General features: G+C 38.2%; 1 protein-coding gene across 9 annotated transcripts in view; it reads left to right on the top strand.

Annotated features, from left to right (window-relative positions):
• Nucleotides 1-18,108, top strand: part of Bbx (BBX, HMG-box containing) — a 248,788-nt gene that overhangs the window by 209,728 nt on the left and 20,952 nt on the right. For all 9 annotated transcript variants that reach the window (XM_005345050.3, XM_026786253.1, XM_026786246.1 and 6 more), the window contains 3 exons: nt 2,937-3,942; nt 4,788-4,923; nt 7,718-7,866. In XM_005345050.3, the coding sequence (XP_005345107.1) occupies nt 2,937-3,942; nt 4,788-4,923; nt 7,718-7,866 (1,291 nt within the window). The remainder of the gene's footprint in view (nt 1-2,936; nt 3,943-4,787; nt 4,924-7,717; nt 7,867-18,108) is intronic.

The following is an 18,108-nucleotide window of genomic DNA, read 5'->3' as shown; positions in this document are numbered from 1 at the left end:
TTTCTTTGTTTTTGGTTTTTTTGCCTCACAGAACCCCAATCAAGGTTGTACTGTTACCCATTTGTCAGACTGTTTTTGGTCCTATGAGCTAACTTTTGGCTCACTGTGTAACTTTGGGTAAGCTCCGATGTTTGGTTATGAACTTGGTTTTATTCAGTAAAATCTAGTCTTACTTTAGGAACTGTGACAAATAGGGTAATCAGTTTTTGCTCAATATTAAAGTTCTCAAACAAACCTGCCCCCTCACACAGAAATGTTGCCTGTCTTTGTGCAGAAGTTGGCTAGCTCTCAGGAACACTGTGTAACAGGAGCCCTATATTGGAAAGAAGGTTCTATTAGTGACTCTCAAGTCTGGGTCAGATATGGATTTTGGTCACTGAGCAGATTTGTGATTAGTGGTTTTTAATAGAAGAATTTGTTTTACTTTTATAATTTTACCTCCAGCAATATAATTGTATTTCTTATAATTTAGGACTAACACACTGTATTTGAGGAGGGTGGGGGTAGCTTCTAAGAGCTTAAAATCGGGAAGTAAAGCATAACTAGTACTTGGTGTAATTACCTACACAAGAAATATTAGGCGATTTCCCAGAATCTGTCCCCAGAGTGAATGTCTGTATGTATTCCATTTCATTCCTAGCTTAGGAGCCTATCAAGGGTGATAAGGAGAATCATTTTGAAATATATTGAACAGAGAATAGAGTTTTCAAAATACTATTAGGTTTGCTAAGTTGAATCTGTGCTGCAGATGCAAACTGTTGGCCTAGCACTGCAAATGCCTCTGCCTAGATGAGAAAAGTCCCTGACATGACCTATGAAAGGCAACCAAAGTGACAATGGTGAAAGAAACCTTACATTTATTTTGAGAATGTCATTCTGAGCTACTTCTAAAACTAGTATATGGAGCCCACATGGGATAATTTATAAATAACTAGGGCTAGAATAGTTGAAAAGGAAAATTATGTCAAAATTCGTTCATTAGAGTAAAACATGCAGGGAAGAGTAATTATGTCAGTGTTTTAGCATTAGCATAAGTTAACATGTGCTTCAGGTGTGTTTCTGGTTCAGGACAATAAAAGGAAGAGCCCAGTGTGCATGGTTTAGGTACTAGCTGAGTTTTAAAAGTTAATATGCATGAGTCTAGAGAAAGACAGCTCTGCACACCTCTTTCTTATTTCACATCTTCCTGGGAACTGTCTGAAGTACTGGGCTCTCTTATCGTGTTTTTCATTCTTTCTTTAAAAGCGGCAATATCTACCTCTCCAGCATGTCCAGTTCCTTCCTAGTCCAAATGTTACAGAATTCTTTCACCCAAGTTTGTAATATATTCAAAGTACTAAGGGGAGGGGATGATAAAAAGGGTGTCTGATACTTAATCCAGTGTATTACCCATTCAAAACTGAGTTTCCCATCTGTCAATAGTCCTAGATGGTAGTTCTGTAAGACAGACGAGCTTCCTGGGCCTGTGCTGATTTTGTGCTGACTCAGCAAGCCCCAATGCTCTTTGTCTTCCCATGCTGCTAATGCGCAGTAAATTACATACGTTACAGCTGCTTTGTCCTATGCTGCACTTGACCACATCAGCATCTTTAGCCTCTTGGTAAATTCCTCAAACATAGAAACCTAGCCCTGTTGTTTTGATGTCATTTGTGTCCTCCTTAAGTGTTTATGAGTGGAAAGTGGGGTATTGAAAATAGTTTACAATAGCTATAATCTCACATTTATCACATAGCCTGAGCTTCAAGGTGATTGGGAGATGAAGGTAACAGCTTTACCCTTTTTTTTTAATGTGTAGTACAGGCTGGCCTCGAACTCATGATTCTCCTGCCTCTGCCTCCTTCAGCAAATCCTACCGGCATGTGCCACCACAACCAGCGACAGCTTTATTCTTAAATATCCTAGATGTGTAAAGAATTTTTGGTTTTTTGAGACAGGGTTTCTCTGTAGCTTTGGAGCCTGTCCTGGAACTAGCTCTTGTAAACCAGGCTGGCATTGAACTCACAGAGATCTGCCTGAATCTGCCTCTTGAGAGCTGGGATTAAAGGCGTGCGCCACTGCTGCCCTGCCAATAAGTTGAAAAAAGGTGTACACGTATAGCAAATATGTAGTTTATTATAGACTTTGTTCTGTGTACTTTGTCCAGTACATATTCAAATGCATGGCTATTCAGGTAGCAAAAATACAGTAAGTGTGCTACAAGTAAATGTGATAAACCCCTTATGACAAATAGTTTACATTGTTTTGGCTCTGAATCTACAGCTAGGTTCAAATCAGATTAGGTTTTTCACCAGACAAGATAAAAAAAGAAGAAAGAAAGAAAGAAAGAAAGAAAGAAAGAAAGAAAGAAAGAAAGAAGAAAGAAAAGAAAAGAAAGAGGTTTTCAGAGCTTCTGTGTTTCTCTAGCTCTCTGTTGGCATCTATAGACCTGTAATGCATGTTTACTAATTGAAATTCAGTGAATCATTATAACATTTCTAATTTCAAGTGGATCAGTGGAAGTTACTGCTGTTTTCCTTATTCTCTGGGATGTGGGGCCAAACATCAGAACAGAGTGCGGGGATTATGCTGACATAAGTATATCATCTCACATAGCCTCACAAAAGCCTCCAAGATAAGATATATCCAGTTTATAAAGTTCTCGACAATTAGGAATGAAATTCTGAGCTAAACAAGTTTCCAAATAAGAACCAAGTTTGTCTTTAAACTCCAGAATCCATTCTCTATCAAATCTAATTTTCATAAGTGCTGATGATGCTAGAAAATTATGCAGGGATGTTTATCTATAGTTTAATGAAGTTAGTTTGGCAGAAGTGAGCTGATTATTGTAAAGTTTGGAACTTTTCTTAATTTCTAAAAGAGATAGATAAAAAGTCAAAACTAATTTTGATTATAAAATAATTAATATGTTTGGTGTTTTTCTTCTCTTAACTATTTAGATGTGTCTGGCATCAGAGGAGATGAAAATGGAAGAAACAAAGCTAATAAATTCAAAAGAATCAGATGGTGGAAGAATGAAAGAGATGGAAAAGGGGAAGGAAGAGAGAGACATGAAAGTGGAGAAAAACAATGAAGCTGGGTTCCAGAAAGAAGCAGAATTTGAGAAACCATCTAAGGGAAATATAAGGGAGTCTAAGGACTTCAGAAACTTTGAAGAGCTACAAGTGGATAATGTAATGGCTGTAAAATTGGAAGACCCCAAAGAAATGAGAAAGGAACCAGAGGATGATCAGAAATACAGCCACTTCCCTGATTTTTCTTACTCTGCCAGTAGCAAGATAATAATTAGCGATGTCCCCAGTAGAAAAGATCACATGTGCCACCCTCATGGAATTATGTTCATCGAGGACCCCACCATGCTAAACAAACCAGAAAAGATAAAAAAGAAAAAGAAGAAAAACAAACTGGATCGACATGGAAGTGACAAATCCACACCAAAGAAGACCTGCAAGAAGAGGCAGTCTTCGGAGTCCGACATCGAGAGTGTCATGTACACCATAGAAGCTGTTGCAAAAGGAGACTGGGGTGTTGACAAGCTTGGAGAAACCCCAAGAAAGAAGGTCCGCACCTCCTCAAGTGGCAAGGGAGGCATTTTGGATGCCAAGCCACCAAAGAAAAAGGTGAAATCAAAAGAGAAGAAGGCTTCCAAGGAGAAGTGCTCAGACATCATCAAGGAATCACGACCTCCGGATTTCCTTAATATTTCTGCCAGCAAGAATGCTCCTGGGGAGGGGCCAGAGGGCATAAAAGCAGAGCCATTGACCCCCACAGAGGATGCACTGCCACCTAGCCTACCAGGACAGACCAAGCCTGAGGACAGTGACTGTCACAGAAAAACAGAGACCTGTGGCTCCAGGAAATCGGAGAGGTCTTGCAAAGGTGCTCTTTATAAAACCCTGGTGTCAGAGGGCATGCTCACCTCCCTGCGAGCTAATGTTGACAGAGGTAAGTGACGTCTTTAAACCTGAAAGGACTACCAGGCCTTGATGAGTCTTCCCTTTAGACCTATTGAAAAAAAAATCATCACGAACAGTGGAACATCAAACTAGTCCCTTGTATGAGTCGTTCATGTGTCATATCCGTTTCACTTTACCTGTGTACCTCCTAGAAAGAACACTTAAAGGAAAGGTTTGCTTTGTTTTGTAAGTAATCAGGATAAAGAAATTCCAAACTACTACTTTTTTTGTTTCTCTGTTATGGGCTGGCTTCATCAGTTTTAAATGGCACAGTTAGCTTAACTACTTAAGTTGATGGAATTTTCTGAATGACGTTAATAAATTTGGCAGAATCTTTACCTGTAGGCTCCAAAAGCAAATATCCTATCTAGCTCTTTTGTTGGGTAATCAAAACTAAAAATGAAGTGTTATTTAAAGCATGGTAGCCTCTACACAGTATTTTATCTGTGTTTATTTTGAAGCATCTGCCTAGGGAACTGTTTCTTGGTGAACTCTATTCAAATAAGCCCTGAGTAGAGAGAGCTTAGGAGGATGTAATTCTTCAGGGATGTCTTCAGTGAGTCTTGAGAAATGTAGAATTAATATTGTCTATTAGCCACAGACTTGCACTTGAGGCTGGTTCTCAAATGGACTGGACTGCTTACTTCAGAGGGAAGATTGTTCTCTACAGTTCCCTGATTAGAAGCAGTCCAACCTGAGTTGTTCCAGGTACTCAAAGCTACAAATAGAAACATGGAAACGATAGGTAAAGGGGCCAGGAAGTCACTTGCGAAGGACCTGAGCTGATCTCTGGCCCTAGTATTCTGAGCAAACCCCTTCACTTGGGTTTCCTAGGGAAACGGAGCTCAGGAAAAGGAAATTCCTCTGATCATGAAGGGTGTTGGAGTGAAGAGAGCTGGACATTTAACCAGAGTGGGACCAGTGGGAGCAAGAAGTTTAAGAAGAAGCTAAGGGAAGACTCCTTCCTTGGGTAAGTGCCTATGAGCACAGGCGACCTTCACTGCGTAACCTACTATGGCAAGAGTGTTAAGTAAGCCTGAGGTACTAACTTTGTTTTGTTTTGTTTCTGTTAGCCCTTGTCTTAATAAGCTCCCTATTGAAAAGAGATGAGGGGTCTTATTGATTCCTGCTCTTAACCAGCCATATGAATGGTAATGTCATTTGCACTTTAGCTATGGTACAAACTACACACATTTTAAGCTTGGGCCTGAGTTTGATCGAGGTCCACCACAGCGCAGTAGTGTAGTAACTTTGGATATTTTGCTATCAATTACTAGGACCCATGTTGCCATCTGGAGCTTAAGATGAATTTTATTTGTGTGTTTACATTTTGCACATTTTATGCATTGTTTACATTTTAGTTGTTTAATATTTCTAAGTATAGGTACACATGTTTATAAAACAGTGATAGCTGGACAATATGAGGTAAATAAATTATGCTATCCTTATAATATTGGTGTATTTAAAAAACCTCCTGTTACTCTAAGATAAATAATTCTAATATATATTATGTATTGAAATGTGGTACTGAGGAAGCAATGGCACATATCACTATAAAGTTACTTAGGATTATTATTTCATGATTGCTGTTATGCCAACACACCTAAAAATCAACCAATATAAAGGGTTTTGTTAGTTGGTAGAGACGGTCCTTTATATTGGTAAGAAAAGTATGTACATATTCACTTGTGCTGTTTTGAAAGTCCTTTGAGATTTCACATTAGCCTAATTTGAAGAAAACACATTGAATACAAATAATTCTCCATATTTTTTATATTTTTAAAAGTGTAAGCAGATTTTATGCATTGAATATATTGTACTTATAATATTTCATTTTTATTTGTGGAAAATAGAATATTTTCTTGTAAATAAAGTGCTTTAAAGTCTGGTTAATTCTGAGACTTCAGGGCCTCATAGAGGGGAAAGGTAGAGGCTTATGGTACAAGATTATCTTAAAATACATGTATTTCAATATTATATTGAAATAATATAGTTAGTAGTTTTAGTACTAGTATTTTAAAAGTCCAAAGTATTTCAAATTATTTTTATGTACTTTATGCTTAAGTAATGTGTATGAAAAGTCTCCATTTGTTGTTCCTAAATGATGCTTTCAAATGTAGGATTCTTTAAATTTAAAAAAAAAAAGTGATCCTAAGACATCTCTAGATAATACTATGCATATCACAAAGACCTGCCTGGACTCTGTGAGTCTGACTACCAAGCCAGGATAGGAGGCAGCTCATGACAGACAGATATAGGGAAATAAGGAAGCAAGCATGAAAGCTGGGGAGGTAGCTGAGCTGCTGAGGTGTTTACCATTGTAGCATGAAGACCCAAGTTCAATCCCAAAGCCTATGTTCTAAAAAAAGAAAGAAAAAGAGAGAGAGAGAGAGAGAGAGAGAGAGAGAGAGAGAGAGAGAGAGAGAGAGAGAGAAAGAAAGAAGAAAGAAGAAAAACTTGTCATGGTAGCAAACCCAGCATTAGCAAGTCAGAAACAGGTGGGTCCTGGAGTGCACTGGCTAACTAACTAGACTTAATCAGCATACTCCAGGCCAAATAGACTCCCTGTCTCAAAGAAACCAAGATGGATAACTCTTAAAAAAATACCTGAGGTAGTCCTCGAACTTTCTCACACACACACACACACACACACACACACACACACACACACACACATGCACACACTCATTAAAGTGGTAATAATAAGCAGCAAGCTTGCCAGTGAAATTGATGATTCCGCTCTGAGCAGCCAGGCTAGCTGGCATGAAGGCACATGCCCATACCAGTTCTTTGGAAACAGAAGCATGAAGATCATGGGTTCAAGGACAAAATGGCTAAATATGGAGTTCCAGGTCAGTCTCAGTCTCCAAACCTAACTTCATCAATTAAACTGCCAAGTTATAAGAGATACCTCATCATTGCTGAGAAACAGGGTAAATGCAATAGCCTTTGAAAATCTGTCTCAGGAGAGTCATGGGTATGGAGGTATGTATCTGGGAAGTCTTCTTCCCCAATCTTTCCATTTCCTGTCTCCCAAGCTTCTGTAGCTTCACCCAGCTGTCTGCAGTGTATCTTTGTTAGTAATTCTCATTGAACAAAAGCCAGCAGCTAGCCTAGGATCCAGCAGGCATGCTGCCATTGCTGTGCGGGGCCCTTAGAGACAGAACCATCCCAAGGATTCCCTGCCTTTGCCAGTCATTTGTGGTTTTCATTTAAAGTGGTATTGCCTCTCTTGCCAGCCTTTCAAAACTGGCTTTACTTTGCTAGCTGAGTGTTGTTCCTCATTAGTCAACACTCTAGAATTTCTTTCCTAACATTCAAATTTTATATGCTTTCTAAAATTCGTGTATGTTTTAAACAACCACTGGTCAATCATTTTTAAGACTCCACTTATAATACTCTCAATATATCATATGACCTGTAAACTTGCTAATGGATGAGCATTCATATGAATTTTTAGAATGAGACCTGTCTGAGTAGATACACTTTGTGTCTAATTTTATGAGGCTGAACCATGCCAGTAGAGAGAATGTCAAATTTTCTACTTCAACCATTCTGTGTTTTCTAAGGAGTGTGGATTTATATTGATGTTTTCTCAAGAATTTCCAAAAAGGTGTTTCTTTTTATTCCCTTGCATGGATTTTTTTAATGCCCTAATTCCTAGGGACCCTGTTTTCAAGTTGAAGTACCTAAAAATACATCATGTATCAGTTTCTGTTTAAATATTTGACCCTTTGCTAATTGACTCCCCTCTCTCCTAATAGTTCTGCAAAGCTGGATGAGGAATTTGAAAAGAAATTCAACAGCCTCCCTCAATATAGTCCTCTTACATTTGACCGGAAATGTGTATCTATTCCAAGGAAAAAGAAGAAGACTGGAAACATGTCCTCAGAATCGACTAAAACCAGCAAAGGTTAGCTGTGGCCGCGCCTCTTATGCCCTTCTGCTAACTTCAGTTCCCTTAGAGAGTTACCCTGATTAGAGTTAGAATCGAGGCAGCAGGGATGTCGAATTGCAGGCTGATTTCCAAAACTGTCTTGCTCTACCTCCTTTCTCCTTTCTTTCCCCTTAATTCTCCTTAGCCTCTCTCTTTGCATCATGTCTCTACATTTGCTTCTAAAGATGTACTCAGGTGTCTTACTCATGGTCATGTGGTCATGCTGCCACTCTCCAGAGCTCTCTGGGAATTTGGAGATTTTGTTTAGAAAAATCCACTAACTGAATAATGTTTTTATCTGATGAGTCTGCAAGAGAACAAGCTCTGGAGCTGTGCAAACCTCCTTTTTGCCTGAGAAGCAGACACTGTTACTTACCATCTGTATGGACGCAAACAAAATAAAACTACCTAGATTACTCCAGTAATATACTTGGTTAAATTTGAAAAAAGTGCTTTGTTTACATATGTTTTTAAGAGCATCAGGTTCTCGTTCTGTGTCAGGAATCTCTTCAAATTATCAGTGTGACTTGGGTAGATCTCAGCACTCAATCAGGAACAACATTCCCATTTAAAGGAACTTTTTAAGGATGTTTGCATTTTCAGCTGTTGACGTGCCTGCCCTGTGTGGCAGACCCTGGGGCATGATTTGAATGCCAAACATGGGTTCCAGTCATGCCCAATGAAGAAATGGCCTAACCAGAATCCAAGTATAGCTGTCAACAAGAACTTGTCTTTTGAGTTTTCTTTAGGCCTAAAGACTGGTTAGGGAAACTTTCCTCTAGTTTTCCCACACAGTGATGTCATTTTGTGAGCTGTCCTGCCACAGACAGGAACTAGAGAGGTGATGCACAGGAGTGGCTGAGCTACAGCTGCTTCGGGGTCAAATTCTGATCAGGGTTTGGTAGATGAGTTGTTTGTAATTATCTTGCAAAAGTGGTGACCTGTTCCCTGCTTGTGTCAAATCAGATTTATTCCCTGATTTTATGGATTTTGAGGGAATATTTAAGATATTTAAAATACGGAAAAATGCATTTATGTTTTTTTCTCTAATAAAAGCTAAACCATTCTCCCTCAAAATCTATAAACCCTTTGCACACTGTAATTGCCACAACAAATAGGGAATTACTTTAGGATATACATCTCAGGATATTCTTGAAAGGTTTGTGAAAAAAGCCTACTTCATAATTAAAGGCTGAGAGGGACATAAGAATAATTGTAGAATTACCCATTTCCTTCTGTGGTTACTAAGAAACCCAAAGAATAAAGAATTAACCAGGAAATACAGCATCACCGGCCTTTCTTGTCTGGGAACATCAAATAGTGTTCTGTGGAGACCTTCCAATGTGAACAGGAGGACTCGAGCTGAAGTCGGCCTGTTGTCAGGCAGTTGAACAGCAGAGACAGCTACCACACGAAACAGCAGTCTTTGTCCTGGAGATTCTTAGGAATAAACCATATAGTCCATGGGGGCCAAAGATGCCAGCTGTCTTGAGCCACCTACCACTCCTTTTGGCTTTAAAGATGCTGACAAATACTTCACAAGCCAGTGAAATGGCACACTTAATTGAATGATGTTCAAGACACATTCCTTATTCGACTCCTTACAGTTCAAGACATTCATTTTACAGCTGTGAAATTGCTGAATTATCTACCCTGGAAAGTACTGATAGATTATTTTTCTAAAGCTGAAACCCTGAAGTTAGGATCTATTTTCACAAAACCTTTCTTGGTTGTCTATTACATGCGTTCTCCTCTCCAGCTAAGATTAATAGTATTTCTTCAGCGTGAAATAGCTCTTTGTAGTTTTGCATTGTGCTTCATACAGCATCATCTTAACTTATTCATTATACTTCTTGAGCCACAAAGCTACTGGTTCTTCAGTGGTATGTCAGAATTGTATATGTGGGAACTCTTCTAACTCTTTTTAGATTATACTCCATGTGGTGTTTCATAAAACAAAATGGAATTAAAGTAAAGCAAAAATTAAATAATATATTCTAGTTAGCAAGCTGGAGAAATAGTATTCATAACCAATTTGCAATTTGGCATTAGCGGTATACTAGACTGCAGGTTATTAATGAAATTATCATACCAGCTGTGCTGTAATTGCCCGATCTTTAGGGGATAGAGAGATTGTTTTCTTAGACTCTAGACCCTTTGCACCTTTGCATAATGAGTTATTCAAAACAAACACTGTGTATGAGATCATTAGTTCTTCTGTAGGAGAGCATGTATCCACAGGAAACTCATTTTTTTTCCCTTCTTTTTCAAGGCAGGGTTTCTATGAGTAGCCATGGCTGTCCTTGAACTCATTCTGTAGACCAGGCTGGCCTCAAACTCAGAGATCTACCTGCCTATGCCTCCTAAGTTCTGGGATTTAAAGGCTTGTGCCACCTCTGCCTGGCAGAAGCAAATTTATTTTTAACCCCAACAATTTCCTGTTTACTGAGTTTTCTGTCCCATCCAGTTCCCACAGTCATTAAGTCCCAAAGAAATCACACAGAGGTCTACATTAACTATAAACTGATTGGCCTAGTAGCTCAGACTTCTTATTAACTCTTATAACTTATATTAGCCCATTATTCTTTTCTATGTTAGCCACATGGCTCAGTACCTTATTCTTCAGGACAGTCACATCTTGATTCTTCTGTGGCTGGGACAGGACTGTGGAATAAGCTTTCTTCTTCCCAGAATTCTCCTGTTCTTGTTGCCTGCCTCTACTTACTGTCTGGTTGTCCCACCTATACTTCCTGCCTGGCTACTGGCCAATCAGCATTTATTTAAAATATAATTGATAGGCTACAGACCATTGTCCCACACCAATTTTCTATTTGTGTTTTTTCTCCTTCATTGATTGTCATTCAACATTAGTTTTTTCCTCACGTATACTTGGTACCCCCTTGGGTATTTGTGAGTTCTATGAAGTTTTTAAAGGAGAAATTACTATCTTTGATTTTATACCGAGGCGTATCTCAGAATGGCAGTGCTGACTTGGGTTTACTCCTCTATTTCCCATTGAACTCAGTGATTCTTTTTTTCCTGCTCTCTCACTTCCTCCTCATGATCTTCCCATTCTTTCTGCCCCATCCCTTATGCCTACACCTTACCTTGTAAGGAATGACAGTGACTGCCATTTCCTGCAAGTGGCTTTGGTTTATTTTGTCATGAGAGAACACAGCATGATGATTTAGGAAAAGAGTTTCCCTTTGCTTCTAAGAACAAACTCTCCAATAAATTGTGATCCATTTAGCTCATAGTGCAGTTCAGCTACAGAAACCCAATCTTGCATTGTTTCCCAGGTTATCTCTCTGTTCTTTCCTTGTGATTTTGAATGAGAGCTTTAAATCATGAGTCTAAGTTAAACTGTAACTCTAAGAGGACTTACTTTTGGAACATCAATTTATCTGTACTGATAATATATGAAGTGTTATTTACAACAAGCCTCAGAAGTCAGAGTTCTAGGAAAACCATAATTCTCTTCTTTTTTTTTAATTTTTTTGTTTTTATTGAGCTATATATTTTTCTCTGTTCCCCTTCCTTCCTCTCCCTTCCCCTTCTACCCTCTCCCAGGGTTTCCATGTTGCCAATGTACTCAAGAGATCTTGTCTTTTTCTACTTCCCATGTACATTAGATCCCTGTATGCCTCTCTTAGGGTCTGAAAACAGTAGTTTTCTAACAGCAGCCAGGTCCTGTAGAAAACGTAAATTGAGTTCAAGTCGGAATGTGTTCTAATTAAACTCCATCTTGGTCCTTGACTTTTCCTTATTCTTTATATCTGTACATATTTCTTTGGCCTTTGTCAAATGTACTGCCGTTCTTTTTTTCCAACCCACATTACATTTTAATATTAAAGTTTAAAATGGTTACATGGGGAACTAGAGAGGTAACTCAACAGTTAAAAGCACTGACTGCTCTTTGAGAAGACCTAGGTTCCCAGCAGCCACGTGGTAGCTTACAGCCATCTGTACTGCAGTCCCATGGAATCTGACACCCTCTTCTGGCTTCCACGGGGATTGCTTGCATGTGGTCCATAGTCATAATGCAGGCAAACCACACATATACAAAATAAAATATTAAAAATGGAAAAGAAAGTAATGGTTAAACAGGAGCTAGCTAGATGTTGCAACTGCTTAGCATATATAAAACACTAATATAAAATTTAATCCAGCTACTCTCTCCTCTCCATAAGATGGCTAAGAATTTTTTTTTGTTGTTGTTTTTAGATCATAGTGGTAATAAAAGAAGCGGTTTCTCAGAGTAGAAGCTAGAGTCTGCTGTTTGAAGTCAATGACACTTTCCGTCTATGAGACTGAGATCTGAAAATAGGTAGACTAGCCTCTCCTGCTAGGAGGTTGTAGTTCCCAGTTTAGGCAGAACTTTGTCATTTTCCCTCAAACTGTTTGGGTCTTCATTGCTGCCAAACTTTCTCAGGAAGATAGTGGCAGCAGATTTGCATCTATAAAAGGCAGACTATGATGACTTTCTGTCTAATTCTTATTGTGTTTATTTTGGTAAGTTATAATCGTGTGAGTATACCCAATTTTACTTGTGTTTTTAATTCTCATTCAAAGTAATGCATTTTATAACAGTATTCTCACTTATACTTCATTGAGCCTCTCACCCCAACTCTCTTCTCCCTACCTGACAAAGTCTTGAGTTCCTTAATCATGGGTGTCTAGCCCAAGTAAGTAGCTCCACCCCATTTTATGAATCCTAACTTAATAGTGTGTGCCTGATATACTTTCCAACTTAATCGGATGAATGGGTATATCCAACTTACTCAGATCAATGCCCAGCAGCTGGGAGCAATTTGCTACAAATTATTGCAAAAGAATTTATTGATTCATTAGTTATGCAACCAATGCAAAAATGCTAGCCTAGTCTTAGATGAAAAAATCCTTATGCTTTTATATTGATTAGAACACACAAAATTATAGAACCTGGGAAAAATTACTGGCAGTAGAGTTAGACCTGGCATTTGTGATACAGCAGTTCAGAAGAGCAGGTTTGCCTGAGTCTTACCTCTGACCTTGAAAAAGTTACCAGGCCAAGCTAACACTGAAGTGACTTCAGTGTTCCTGCAACACATGCCCAAAATGTCCATTTTCCAAGAGACCCTGAGCATGAATGCTTTGGAAAGGCCATTGTTAAGATTTCAGTGTCAGTGTTCTTAGCCTCTTGGCTTGTGGTAAGTTGAAATGCAAAGCAAAGGATTGATACAAGTGTGACCTGAGTCGCTTCCATAGCAGCGCTGTGCTGTGTTGACCTCAGGAGGCTGCGCTGATGCCAGTATTCTTTTAAACAGTTTGGGACAGAAAGAGGTGGAGTGGGAGCCTCAAGTGCAGTGCGAGTGAAGAACAATTATCTTTTCTTTGTTTTCCGAAAGATTCTCGCTGTAACATTTTTTCCTGCTCTTCATTTCCCTCCTTTTCTCTCCATCTGTGCTCTCTTCGGTGTTACTATAACAAAGGAAACAGATACTACTAAATTTCCTTGTATTTCCTATTTTCTATCATTTTTTAACTTTATTTTGTTTAGACAGCTTGTCAAGCACATGTGCCATACTGGTGAGCAGAAATGAAATTGTTCGTTTATTGACTCCTAAATCGTTGCTTTCCTGTGACTGTGATTAGATCTTACTCATTACTTTCCTTTCGTGTTTTTATCACTGTCTTTGAAGAAGCCATCGTTTGTTTACAGTATTTATAGTCATCTTTGGGGGATGGTTCAGAGTAAGGAATTTTTAATGTAAGCTTATGTAAGCTCTTTGTATACGAGCCTCTGTGTGTGTGTGTGTGTGTGTGTGTGTGTGTGTGTGTGTGTGTGTGTAAATATGGACAGATTCATCTTTAGCTTTGTCCTTAACTTACACTTCTTAGATTTCTCTGATATGAGTCCTTTTCTTCTATTATAAATCATCCTATACACCAAATCAGTCTGTTTTGTATCCCTTTCCATGTGAGCCAATACATTATAATTCTCACTGGTAAATCAGTAGGGTCTCTGTGAGCCCAGAAGTCTCAGAATGTTTATTCTGCTTTCTCCTATATGTCATTCATGTGTTCCAGCCTGCAGGTGTCTGGGTTTTATAAAATCCAGGAAACAATGCTTGCAAACAAATTATGGAGAACATTGCTAATATCGATGTCTCATGTGCACATGGCAGGTTTACTTTATGCTTGTTTATTTATTTTTTTTCTCGGTGCTTCTTTTTTTTTTCTAAAAAAGCGAGCATAGAAGTATTTTCTATTTTCATTTCAAACCACTCCAACTAATTCAGAAGTTTTTGCTATTGATTTTTTAGAAAAATGATATATGGTCATAACATTTGCAAAGATTTATGGTATCAATGATAAAAATACGTAAAATGTAAGTTTTAATGTTTAAAATGTTTTTAAAATTTTTAAAAATGCATTTAAATTTTAAAAATACATTTATCACACATTCGTGCCATTTAGTGCTTTGTTCTTTATGAGGTGAATCTTTTCTTGTGAATCTGTCCTGTAGTAAACTCTATTCTAGGTATTCTGATTCTAACTGTGAATAAAATCAAAGAACCTGCTGCTATGGAGGTTTTATTATACTGGAAAGACCAAATAAGTAAATAAGTGCCAGGTAAACAAATATATTATGTGTTTGAAGGTGAAAAGTGCTATGAAAAATAAAAGATTGGTAGAACAACTACACAAATGATCAACAAGGAAAATGAGTACTTGAACAACATTCAACCAACCAGAACTAACAGACACGACCCAACACTTGCAGAGTGTGTATGTAGAACACTGTCCAAATTAGATGTGTGACAGGCCATGAAACAAACTGATAATTTAAAATTAAATTAGCAAAGTATTTTCTCTGACCATAGTAGAAAAAAGCTTCAATGGTGAGATGAATGCAAACAGAGCATTAAAATGGGAGGGATACAGCATGAGCTAGAGATATTAAAATGGGAGGGATGCAGCATGAGCTAGAGAGATTTACTCCCTCTGAAAGAAGATCTGAAATCAGTACTGTAACTAGGCTTTCCCCTTGGGATTAAAGAAAGGCAAACCCAAATTGAAAGGAAGCAAAAGGAAATAGTGAACATTTTAAAAAATTAATGACATGAAAAGTAATAGAGAAACAATGTCAGAGAAATAACAAAACCAGTTCCTTGAAAGTTGCAACAAACATTTAACTAGATTGTGACCAAAAACATTATTAGAATCTGAAATGAAATAGGACATTACTATCAAGTGAACATAAATGAAAAAATATGTAAATACTAAAAACAGAATGTCATACACTAGTAAATTAAATAACCTTGTAAGATGAACATTTCATAGGAAAACATGAACTACTGAAATCAACAAGAACAGACTTGTGATCAAAAATCTAGCCATCAGTCAGAATGTGCCCAGGATGTTTGGAGTCCAGGCCCAGATAGTGTCACCAGCTAGACTCTACCAGGCATTTAGGAGAAATTGCCTGCATTCATATGGAGCACATACATACACTCAGGCACATAACATATACACATAAAAAACAAATAAAGAATTAGTACCAATCCTTCACAAACTTAAAAATTTAACAATGTCAATACCTATGACTCACTCTAACATCAAAGACATCACAAGACATGAAAATTGCAACCTGTTATATAAATATGGATGTAAAAATCTTCAACAAACAGTTTTTGACAGAACCTCATATCCCATCATGATAAAGGCATTCACCAAAGCAGGGGAAGAAAGATTCACTTAGTCCTAATAAGTGACATCCATATTATATTAGCAGTAAAAGAGTAAATGCTATCCTGTAAGTATCCAAACAAGACCAACCTCATTCTCACATTTCTGTTCAACACTGTAGTTAAGTCTTTATGACTTCACATGAACAGAGGATCATTAAATAAGCCATCAAAAGCTCAAGTAGCAAAAGATAACACAGATAGATAATTAGACAGTATCAAATTAAAATGTTTGTGCTTTAAAGAAAAACGAAGTGATATCTTACACTATGAGAGAAAAAATTTGTAACTTATACATCTGACAGTGGGCTGATTATTTCTAAAAAATTCTTAGAACTCAACAATAAAAATAACAAAAATAGGAAAGTGGTCAGAGTAAGTATTTCTTCAGAGATATACAAATCATTATTAAGAAAAAAATTGTCTGCTACTGAATCTCAGTAAAATGTAAATCATTATCACAATGAGAATGATACCGCTTCAGATCTATTGAATGACCATGAAGACTGAAAGCAATAACTGGTAGAGATGGTGGAGAGCTTGAAACCCTTATGAATGGCCAGCAGGAATATAAATTTGTGTGGCTGTTTCAGTAAACAGTGCAATATTTACAGTAAACAGTAAATAGTGCACACTGACCATGTGACCTAGCACTTCTACCCATAGGTATATACCTGAGAGCAATGCATACATACATCCACAAAACACCTGTATAACTATGTTTATACCCAACAGTATTATGATAGGCAAAAGGTGAAAACAGTCCATAAATTCATCAGTCCATAAACTGATCAAATATAGGATAGCCATACAGTGATGTCTATGCTTCCTGTAGCACAGAAGAACCCTAGAAATGTTATGCTAAAACTACTTATTATAATTGCCCGTTTATATGAGGTTTTTAAATAGGCAAACCTGTGGAGCTAGAACGTAGTTCAGAGGTGGCTTATGAGTGGGGAAATGCAGGATAAGATAGGTAGTTGCTAGCAGGTGTGACATATTTAAGGTGATAAAATCTTGGTTGATGGTGCATAAATCTCTAGAGTGCAAAATACTAACTATACGTTAATTGAGTGATTTATTTGGTACATGAATTATATTTCAATGGAGCTGTTTCCTTGTGCTTGTTTTTAATCATCTGAAATAAAGGGTTATTGGGAAAGTGAGATCACAAGTGATGGGCATGAGGTTGGGCTGCAGCTTTGCATGGGACAGTCTGGAGGCGTAAGCAAGCCAACTTTGTTGATGTTTGGGTACAGACAGCATTTTTAAACAGCCATTAACAGCTGACATAAAGATCCTTAAAGTAGGGTTGAAACTACATGTGCAGCTAGAGGGTGGTGAACAGGGGTATGGGGTAACAGACTAAACAGTTCTCCACATCTCATAGGTCCGTGTTTGTTATGTGAGGCTGCTGACATTCTAAGTACACAGAAATCTGGCTAGAGTGATGCATTTGTGAGTCACCAGCCTGTGGCTGGTGATGACATATAATCACCCAAGAAGTGAGAGTAGAGGACAAGCAGCAAATCTGTGTCGTCCCCAACTTGGGGTGCCTAGTGAGAGGAAACAGAGGCTCCATTAGGGAAGACACAAAGCAAAAGACTTGATCCTAGGAACCCAGTGAAGGAAGTGCTGGAGGTAGAAGGGTGTAATCCAAGTGGGCAGTCATTGTGTCACTGGACAGCCCTGTGCAATGAGAACCATCATTTGGCTTTCATAGCCTTGGGTTGTAGGTGACCTGAGAAAACTAGGTTTTCTTGAGTGTCAGGGAAGGGTTTCACACACAACAGGAAAATAAAGTTGTAGGCAGCCCCTCTGAGGGCAGTTTTGCTACAGAGGATTTTGGGGAGGAGGCACTAATGGATGTGAAAAGTTTGAGCAAATGCCAACACCTCTTTTGTTTTTTAATTGGAAGGAATAATGTTTGTACACTGATGCTCAAGGAGGAGGATGGTCTAGAAAAACTGACCACATGTAAACATTGGTAGTTTGCCACCAGCCAGAAGGCAGAGCTTGCCATAGACACTAATAAGTGTGAGATACAGCAGGGGAGCCCGTAACACTTAAGAGCCTTTTGATCCTCACACCAACCCTGTGAGTTAGGCACTGTGATGATCCCCATTAACAGATGAGACAAGAAAAGCCATGTAAAATTATTCAGACATGAAGATCTGCAATGCATAGAAAACAACCTGCTTCAGGAAAGATGCTGTTAATTCTGATCCTTAACTGGAAAACAGCAGTTCCATTTTATCCAAACCGACTAAAACTCTGAGATGTCTCTTTAGCAAATATACTTCTGTTTTTAAAATCACCACCACCAACCCTCTTCCCTTCGTAGCCTCAAGAAAGGGCCAGAAAGCTGCGTAATGCTCTCAGGTCAATGGTTATCCTGAAAGTGCTTTTCTTGTGAGATCAGTTTCTTAGAGTGAGACACGCAGTCCATCCTTTCCTTTGTGGCCTTTGGGAATCTAAAGTTAAAGCC

Source organism: Microtus ochrogaster, chromosome 2, assembly GCF_000317375.1.
Source record: "Microtus ochrogaster isolate Prairie Vole_2 chromosome 2, MicOch1.0, whole genome shotgun sequence".
Taxonomy (NCBI): domain Eukaryota; kingdom Metazoa; phylum Chordata; class Mammalia; order Rodentia; family Cricetidae; genus Microtus; species Microtus ochrogaster.
Note: the sequence above shows the minus strand (reverse complement) of the source record. Positions and strands in the feature narration are given on the sequence as shown.